The sequence below is a fragment of the Hesperophylax consimilis genome, chromosome 24 (assembly GCF_061612785.1).
Source record: "Hesperophylax consimilis isolate HC1 chromosome 24, BYU_Hcon_1.0, whole genome shotgun sequence".
Lineage (NCBI taxonomy): Eukaryota > Metazoa > Arthropoda > Insecta > Trichoptera > Limnephilidae > Hesperophylax > Hesperophylax consimilis.
The window spans coordinates 11,524,457-11,534,710 of NC_142859.1; the positions used below are offsets into that span (position 1 = coordinate 11,524,457).

Here is a 10,254-nt window from a genome sequence, read left to right on the forward strand (position 1 = left end):
TCCACTACGCAGTTATAACTTCAAAGCTTTACCGAAATAGCTTTCACCTTCCTCGTGCATTACTGATCCATTTTATAGTTTTCTGAACACTAAAACGTCTTCATTATTATGATAATTCGCCTTTGAAAGTTGTTTTAACTAATTCGTGTGGAATTTATGACATTTCTTGGAATCATAACTGTTGTCAAAGACAGCTGCTATTCTCTGACAAGGTGATTAAATTGCATTTACTTTGTTGCAATAATTTTGTGCGACTTATGTGATGGGAACGCACTGCAGTATTTTGCTCCTCACTTCTATTCAAACGATTATAAACATGTACACAACAGTCTACACACATTTGAGATTTTAGTAATACGTTTCTTCTACTTCTTAAATGGCGCTACAGCCCATTTCGAGCCTTGGCCTCCTTTAACATGAGCCTCCACCGCCCTCTGTCCTCGGCCGTCGTCTTCCAATCTGCAACATGGAGTAGTCCTCTGGCATCTTTCCTGACATCGTCCTCCCATCTCAGCCTAGGTCTGCCCGCCTTTCGTTTGCCTCCCGGGTGTCCTGTTAGAACCTTCTTTGGTACACGTGTGCTTGGCATTCGGTGCACATGTCCGGCCCATCTTAGTCTTTGGAGCCGTAAATGAGTAGAGAGTCTGGAAGCTTGGTAGATGTCATATAGCTCCTTATTGTGGCGGATTCTCCATGCCTCTCCCTCTCGCACCGCTCCTAAGATTCTTCGAAGTACCCTTCTTTCGAAGGTGTCCAGCCGTTCCGCAGACTTTGCTGTCAGTGTTCCCGCCTCACATCCATAGGCCAAGACCGTTCTAATAAGTAATACGTTTATCAGAAATAAATAAAATGTGAATGTAGAACTCCCGTTACTAGAGTCTTATGTCGTCTTTTCTTAACGCAGTTCGGCATTAACTACAAATTAAGCATTTATTCAAACGGCTATTGTTTTTTTTCGATGCATATATATTTCGTAAGCCTTTTGTAAGCTTACGAAAAAAACGTCCGTGAAAATGTGAATATCACATTTTCACGGACACACAAATCTTAACGGATTCTCAAAAAATAAATAAAAAAACCACGAGAATGATTTATTTAGAATATATTTTTATAAATGTATTGAATTATTACATCTAAAAGCGTTAACAAATAGCAACACATATGTTTCACATGGCATTTCATGGAACGGTAGTGTTATGGATGACAATAATTATAGCGCCCTTTGTGGTAGCCAGACGCGTCCGCCAACGCGTCTGGCTTTGTGTTTTTTTAGTATTTTCAAGGGAAATGATGTAAAATCCATATGAAATTATTTTTAAATCAATCAATCAACATTTTAAATATACTTAATAACCAGTAATCAGAACTTTATAGTAATGTGAGAGTGCAGTGTGTTAAATGTGAATAATCGAAAATTTTGCTAAAAAATATTCGAAATTCACTGATCTTTAACTTGGGACGAGGATCGGTAACTGTAGGTACGCCAGATGTTTTCAACGAAATTCTCGGAAACTCTGAAGGCCCTGGCAAGTGTTTCGCTAAGCCCAGGGTAATTTATTATCGACACGACCTTTGCTTTTTATCGCGGGCACAATGCACCAGGAACAGGATTACATGGAGATGAATGATGGACTCGCCGAATGCACAGCGGTGCTGCCAAGATCTGTTATCTATGTGATAATATTGTGTCAGCACTTAATTAGCAGCAGACACATACCTGGACGGATGACGAACCTCGTGCTGGTACTGTAAGTGGACGCAGTGGACTATCTCGCTGCAGCAGCTGGTCCAGTTTCTTCACCACCTAGGATTCTTGCTGCATCCTCTATCTTCGTCGAATGTCACAGCGGTACTGCCAAGGTCTGGTATCTATGAGAGGATATTGTGTCAGCACTTTATTATCAGCAGACACATACCTGGACGGATGACGAACCTCTGTGTGCTGGCACTGTTGGTGGACGCGGTCCAGTTTCTTCACCACCCACGATTCTTGCTGCAGAGTCTCCATCTCCATTGTAATACCTGCATCAACTGCAAAGTACTCCTGAGGTGATATCTCACAAAAGCGGCGCTATACAAATTGTCCAATAAATAAAAATAAATTGTTTAGTGATTGTTTACAAAAAATTCATTGCGCATTATGTCGCTCAAAATAACGCAGAAATGTTACATCGAAAAAACATTCTCCGATGAGAAGTCGTGAAATTCTAAAGTTTCGCGGTATGGGCGTGGAACACGGTTATAGTATGAATTCTTTAGAATTGCAGTAAAATAGCACTATACGGAAAGCGTTAAATAACGGCGTTGTCTTTTTTTTTTAATTATCGTCGACGTCCCGTACCAACTACTGCAAACGCGGTTTGATTATTAACTGAACCCGCATCGGTGCGCTGCCCACAGCTCGTATGAGAACTTATATATTTTTTTGTCTCACGGTTCCATTATTTCTATTCTTCGATATATTTGTAATATTCGTCAAAAATAACGAATCTTTATGGCAGTTTTTAAAACGCACCACTCCATACCCCAGCAATCAAGCTATACAACTTGTCAATCTTCTTTTTTAGTCTTTTCGTTGGTGAAGTCGTTACACACACTCCAACATCCCTGGTGCTACTCATACCACTCGCGGTCCTGCGTTGCGCGAAAAGCCAAGGACACCAACGTTCTGGATACTGAGATGTTTGAATTTCTGATCTTCTTGTTTTTCTCCTGCCTTCCACTTTGCCATTGCCTATGAGTTTCTCCAGGTTCGTCTTCTCAATTTGACGAGCAACGTGTCCAAAGTATCTTAGCATACCCTGAATGTAGGCGTGACGTCTAAGGCACATAAGCACTGCCCATCCTTTATTATAATTTGGCATAAAAATATAAATAACATAAATATAATAACACCAACCGCACCGCTATAACTTGTCAAAGGTAGAAACTAAGTATGCTAAATGACGTCTATACGTTATACCTATTAAAAAAATTTGACTGTCTTCTATACATAAAACGTACAATGTCTGCGCAAGAGACGACTAGTTTGCGTTGTGTCTATGAAGAACACGGAACTACGATTTAAAAAGACTATGCTTTTCTACAATGCCAGTAAACGTAGCAATTAGTGCCATTTGTTGGTATATCAGCTTTCAATTAGTATAACTTTACTATTTTCAAACAATGATTATATTATGTTGCCTTTCTTTCCTTTCTTTCTTTCCAAATATTATTTGTATTTATTTTTTGAAAAATATGGATATCTTATATATCCAGTAATTGGTTTGTAATGTGCATAAATAACGCGGTTATTTATATATTTGATGTGGTATAGGTCATCCCAACCAAAATCGGTTACAGCTAGCAGCCATACTTGGTTCAAACTTGCAGAAAGGGCTAACGGGTAATTTTTGAAAATATCGGCGTATTCACCATTTTCCTACTGCATACCGTGATTACAAATTCTAAGCCTGCCATTGTATATACTAGTGCACCTAACTGCCCATGGAATCCTGAGTACTTTCTCCAGCACCACATTACCGCTGGCTCATCGGTCGGACTTGTCAATACGAATCTAATGACTTTTTTTTCTTCTCCTCCAGGCGCTCTGTTCGGGGGGATGGTGGGTGGTGCGGCGATGCGTCAAGGCAGACGCAAGGCGCTGCTGTTCATCTCGCTGCCGCTGTCCATGTGCTGGCTACTCACCATGTGCGCTGACTCTGTGAAGATGCTTCTAGCCACTTCGTTAGTGGCCGGTTTCCTGTGCGCCATCGTCTCCATGGTATCTCAGGTAAAGATACCCCTTTACTCTCGAATCAGACAGCTACTAGAATTATTCTTATTTGTGTATTGCCTGCGCAAATTCATTGATGCTCCAAGGACATGGACCGAAGAAAATTATCCAGTGTTTGTGAATTATTTTACAACTTAACTTCTATATACGTTTTCATGATACGATAACATACGTTATTTAAAAAAAAAACATTTTTGATATTTTCCTTTATAAAGGGATATCTATTATATAATTTGAAATTCGGGACCTTGGAGTTATGTTTGACACTCAATTAATTTTTTTAAATCACATACAACTAATATTTAACAAAGGTATGAAGACACTGGGATTTATAATCAGAACCATCAAAGACTTCGACTCATTGCAGGTTATGAAAATCGTGTATCTGTCGCTATTACGCATCTTGTTAGAATACAATTTAATAGTGTGGTATCATACTATCAGATTCATAAAAAAATATTGAACGTCTGCAGCACAATTTTTTACGATTTAACTTCAAATTACACATACCTATTCAACGCATAAACTATACATTCTTACTAAATACACTAAAAATACATTCCCTAAAAAACAGAAGAAAAATAAATTACCTAACTTTTTTATTTAAGATTATTCACTCCAAAGTAGACTGTTGTGAACTCCTGACATCATAGATTACAGAGTACCTACTCAAGCAACTAGGTAAAATATATTATTCTGCAACAATAACTTTAGTACCAACTATCACATACATGCACCTATTTCTCGCTTTCAGACACTTGGAAACAAATTCACCTCAAATATCGACACATTTAATATAATTTTGCCTGTGTTCAAGAGATACTTGAATGACATTTTTATGTAGCATATTATGTAAAATATGTATTGTGTTAAAGCCCATCGGAGCGTTTAAATTAATAAATAAATAACTATAGCAAATTAAAACCATACCTTCATTAATTAAATCGAATTTTTATTTTGTTACAGGTCTATATTAGTGAAATTGCCGGCTCCGACGTCCGAGGCAGTCTCTCATCCGTGCTGAAGATCCTCAACCAGACTGGAATCCTGATCAGCTTTACTGCCGGAGCATACCTAGACTGGCAGCAGCTAGCGTTGGTTGTAGCCTGCGCCCCTATAGCCTTATTCCTGTCAATAATTTATCTCCCAGAAACGCCCAGCTTTCTACTGTTGAGGGGAAAAGACGAAGAAGCAGCCAAGTCGCTCCAGTGGCTTAGGGGTCCTGAAGCAGACGTCAGACAAGAACTAGCAACAATAAGGACAAACATCCTTGCAAGCAAAAGGATTTCGGATACTCGCCAATACTTCAGCAAAAGCTTGTTCTCTTCTAGACTGACTCGACCTGTTTTGATTACTTGTGGATTAATGCTCTTCCAAAGGTTTTCTGGTGCTCATGCGTTCAATTTCTATGCTGTTTCTGTATTCAGGAAAACATTTGGAGGCATCAGTCCGCATTCTGGTGCTATAGCAGTGAGTGCTGTTCAAATATTTGCTTCGTGTCTTTCTGGATTGTTGATTGATACAGTGGGCAGATTGCCATTGCTGATTTCAAGCGGGGTGCTAATGTCTTTAGCTCTCGCAAGCTTTGGATCTTATATTTACTACGAGGAAGTGTACAGACACACTTTGGCTGTTGCCACAAGTTTGCAAGGGGAATACGATTGGGTACCTTTGACTTGCGTTTTAGTTTTCACAGTAGCTTTCAGTCTTGGAATCAGTCCTATATCTTGGCTTCTTATCGGAGAGCTGTTTCCTCTAGAATTCAGAAGTCTTGGTAGTGCCTTGGCTACAACCTTTAGCTATCTTTGTGCGTTTGTAAGCGTCAAGACTTTTGTTGACTTCCAAGACGCTTTAGGTCTTTACGGAACTTTCTGGTTATATGCCGGAATATCAATTTGCGGACTTTGTTTCGTCGTAGTTTTCGTTCCAGAAACGAAAGGCAAAGAGATGGACGAAATGGATCCAAAGTATATTGAATCTATCTGCATCAACAGATGATAATTTTACTATATTCGAGCAAATCTTATATATCAAATATTGTTTAGAATATGTGTTAGAAGGCCTTGATTTTCTGTTTAAAATTAAGCTTGCCTTTTCTATCGTGGCCATTTATACTTAAAATAGTAAACAACTTCTAGTTGATATGAATGTTGTGCAATGTAAATAATATGAACTAAAGAAAATATTGTAAATAGTAGTTAATAAGAATATTAAATGAATATTGTGACTGATTTTAAATATATGTTTAAGTATATTTTACGTTTAACAAAATAATAATTGTTTGTTTGGATGGATATAAAAATCAACACGAAAAAAACTAAGTTTTTTACTAAAATATATCCATTTTCAATTTTCGAGCTAGTTGAGCTATCTCTTGGGATATTTTTGGTTTGACTGAGGATTGAACCTTCCTCTCCAGGGACTGGTATCAATCGTGCTAACAATTGACCCAAATCCCAATTGGGTAGGACTGACATTTATTTGATCTGCTGTAATGTATTTCAATTTCAAAGAAATACGTATATGTGCACATTGGTTTCATGATATCTCAACACAGTGAAAAATCAACAAACTATTAAAAATTGATAAAAAAAATTTCTAACCTAACCTAACCTAACCTACATAACCCAGTTAATAAAGTTTTTGTTCCATCAGTTTCAATGACTTTATATAACTTTTTAAAGATGTGATGAATTATCATTGTGATGATTTATCCGGTTACCGTGCACATGTGTACGCGTGATTGCTACCTAAAGATGACAAAATGCATTGTCATCGACATCGAGTTTCAGCTCAAACGAATATTGGAAAGTGGGTTAATTTACACTTTAAAGATTTGCATCAATTCATTCACGAAAAAAAAACATAATATCAAATAGATGTCTTAAAAAAAAATGTTTTTTATGGTGTTAAAGATACCTCAATTTTGCTGTTTAATTTTTTTAATGTAATAATATATCTTCAGATGTTATTGAAAAAATATTTTTATTATGCAATGGATGTTTTCGGATAACGAAAAATCAATAAATAATTAGATAGTGTTATTTAATAACTACATTTGTTTTATTTAGTTTTGCATTACATTAAGACAGTCTAATCTAATCCAAGACGTTACGTCAGTTAAACCTAAACCATTTTTCGAAAAAAATTGCCTTTATCTTTTGTATATTGACGAAGATATTTTAAATTTCTTATGAGTCAAGAAATTCTATATTTTATATTCCTTTTGAGTCAAGAAATTCGATATTTTATATTTCTTTTGAGTCAAGAAATTCGATATTTTATATTATCTATTAAAGGCTGCTATTAAAACTATCTTATATTGTGGTGCTAAATTGCAATTATTTTGATATTGAAGTATTTTAGAATGACAAATTCATATATTTATTAGAAGAAATTTTTATTTACAAAGATTAAAAAAAAAAATATAAATTTCTATGGAAACGACTGGGAACTACTAATAAAAATATTAAGCAAAAACCATAGAAAAATACCGTTTAATGCCATGAAAACCAAATGTTAGAATAACTGGACCAAAATACCGGTAAATGTTGGGTTTAAAAGTAAAAAAAAAAAAATTTCCGGTAAATTTTGGATGTAAATGAAAACCAAAGTGAAAAAAAATAATCTGGTAATTGTTGGTTAAAAAAAATATTAAAATTTCTTTTAAAATTAATTAATCAATAATAACAATTTATTCTGTCAACTGACTAATTGACTGTCAACAACGGATAATAGAAACAAAGGAGATAGGCTATGCACCCATTTTCGACTCTGTATGTACCTACACACCAAACTCATACCTTTGATTTCATAGCCGCGTCGATAGTCCGTACAGTTTGATCGTAGTTCGTTTACAGGATTATAAGAGCCTTCTTTTTCCTTTAAAAGGAAAAAACTAATTTTGTCACGCTACCTTTTTACAAATTAATACAAATTCGTGTGTATTACATTTGTTAACTGTCTTATTAAAATGAATTATGTGAATATTGTACTGAATAACGTGTAATGATTTTCGAGTTCGGTTTGAATTCAATCTATATACATGAATTCATAAATAAATAAATGTTTATTTTATATGTACTTATTTTTCAAAAGTAAATGTCACAAATTTTAAGTATGTTGTAATTTTGTAAATAATAAAGGAACTCTATTAAAAAAATGTATTTCATTAGTAAAAAATTCTAATTAAATATGTAACAAATAATGTAGCAATTTTTCGTAGGAACAGATTTCCAGTTTTATTTTAATTTTATTTATTCAATCCTAATCTCTTACACACAGTCCGCTTGGGAGATTGGTGTCATATATATACATTTAACATATTATTTAATTACTACCAATCCTCAAAATATGAATGAATAACAATCTGGCACTGTTGGTGGACGCGGTGAACTCTTTCGCTGCAGCAGCTGTTCCAGTTTCTTCACCACCTAGGATTCTTGCTGCAGCGTCTCCATCTTCTATCTTCGTGTCATCTGTTCCTGTACTTCATTTTATTTAACTTCATTTCACTTTATTTTTGTAATATTTATATTTTTGAATGCCTGCATCAACTGTAAAGCGCCCCTGAGGTGATATGTCACAAAAGCGGCGCTATACAAATTGTCCAATAAATAAATAATAGATAATTAAATAAATTTATTTTTATTTAGTGTAGTTAATGATGGTGGACTATTGAGGATCGAATCACATCATTTCTGATCGGAAGTTATGTGATGCTGGTGTAATTTTAAAATTATATGGAAGATTAGAAGAGATGATATGTTGGATAGAGAGAACGCAAGTTTATACAAGGCTTGATAGAAGAGAGGACGTTTGTTCATAGATGGACAACCAAAAAATATGTGACAACAGAATGTACAATCTGGGAGTCAAACACGCGAACTTTAAAAAGGTAAGATCGAACAGAACAATTTCCAATCCTCATTCTCGAAAAAGTAAAAAAAAATATTTTTTGGATAAATATGGAAATTGTTGAAACCACGGTTTTGATAGGATAGTCCTTTGTGTTGAGGCATAGCAGGCTCCCTTGTATTGACTAGCAATGTGCCAATACTTTTTCCAAACATTGCGGGATCTATCTGTGAGGATGGAAAAACATCAGAGAGGGGAATATGATTTACGAGGGTAAAAATAGGGTTATGTGCTCTTTGTTTTGCCAAGGAATCCGCAATATCGTTACCCACGATGCCAACATGTCCAGAAATCCAAATCAGAGTTACGGTTTTTCCAAAGCTTTGAATGGAGGCTTCGAATAAGACATACAAAGTGATCACGAAGAAGAATAGGGCTGGATTTAAGTTTTTGGAGGGAACTGAGAGAATCGGAGAGAACAGGGAAATGTTTTTTAATTATATATTTGAGAGATTCAATTATCGCAAAGCACTCGGTTGAAAATATTCAGAATTGTGTCATTAGAATTATTGTGGTAGACGAAAATTGTACAAACAAGCGAAGTTAGCAGTCCACAATGGAGTGCTGGTACCTACTCTGATGTATGGAAGTAAGGCATGGAACTGGCAAAGAAAGGATGAAAGTAGATTGAATGCTGTTGAAATGAGATCCCTGAGGCGTATGTGTGGTAAAACCATGTATGATCGTGTGAGGAATGTGGAGATCCGCCAAGAGTGCAAGGATGATGTAAGCGTAATGAGTAAGTTCAAGAAAGGGACGCTTAGATGGTGTGGGCATGTAGAGCGAATGAGGGACGAAAGGAGTGTAAGGAGAATATACGATGCAAATGTGATTGGTAGCAGAAGTCGGGGACGCCCGAGGAAGACATGGCACGACCAAGTGAATCAGATACTTGAGTCGGGCCATGTCAAGAGTCAGAACAATAGAAGAGTATGTATGAGACGATGTATGAATGTGAATGAGACAAGGAGTGTGTGCCAAGACCGAGTTATTTGGCGGTCCGTCCTCTCTGCCTACCCCTGCGGGGAAACGGCGTGATGGTTAGTTAGTTAGTTAGTTAATACCTATACCACTGTTAGAGAGTGGAGATTTGGACTGGGAACCTGGTAACATTTAGAATTGAAATATTTAAGAATAAATTTGTCAGCAAATAGTAAAAATTAAGAGGGAATCAGAACATTCTACTTAAGGTTAAACGCAACCCTCGTTGTATTCTACGTGTTCACAGATGGCGTTAATTAATTAATTTTGTTTAGATACGCTTTTGCAAGGTATTGCTTTACAGTATTAAGACAAATTATTTGTTTGCGCCCTCATATACGCAATATGAATATGAATAAATAGTTTTGTCCATATAAAAACTCAATTCTATCGAGAAAGGCATACAAATACAATATTGGATTGAATCATCGGTAAAATATTGTATTTGTGTGCCTTTCTCGAAAGAATTAAGTCTTTAAACGAACAAAACTATTGATTCATATTCATATTGCGTATATACGGGCGCAAACAAATAATTTGTCTTAATACTGTAAAGCAATACCTTGCAAAAGCGTATTTAA

General features: G+C 35.9%; 1 protein-coding gene across 1 annotated transcript in view; it reads left to right on the forward strand.

Moving 5' to 3' along the window:
- LOC149411917 (facilitated trehalose transporter Tret1-like) overlaps nt 1–8,296 on the forward strand; it is a 168,242-nt gene extending 159,946 nt beyond the window's left edge. Inside the window, exons 4-5 of the mRNA XM_089646476.1 lie at nt 3,585–3,772; nt 4,742–8,296. Of these exons, the coding sequence (XP_089502602.1) occupies nt 3,585–3,772; nt 4,742–5,773 (1,220 nt within the window). The 3' untranslated portion in view covers nt 5,774–8,296. The remainder of the gene's footprint in view (nt 1–3,584; nt 3,773–4,741) is intronic.
- The last annotated feature ends 1,958 nt before the right edge of the window (nt 8,297–10,254 follow it).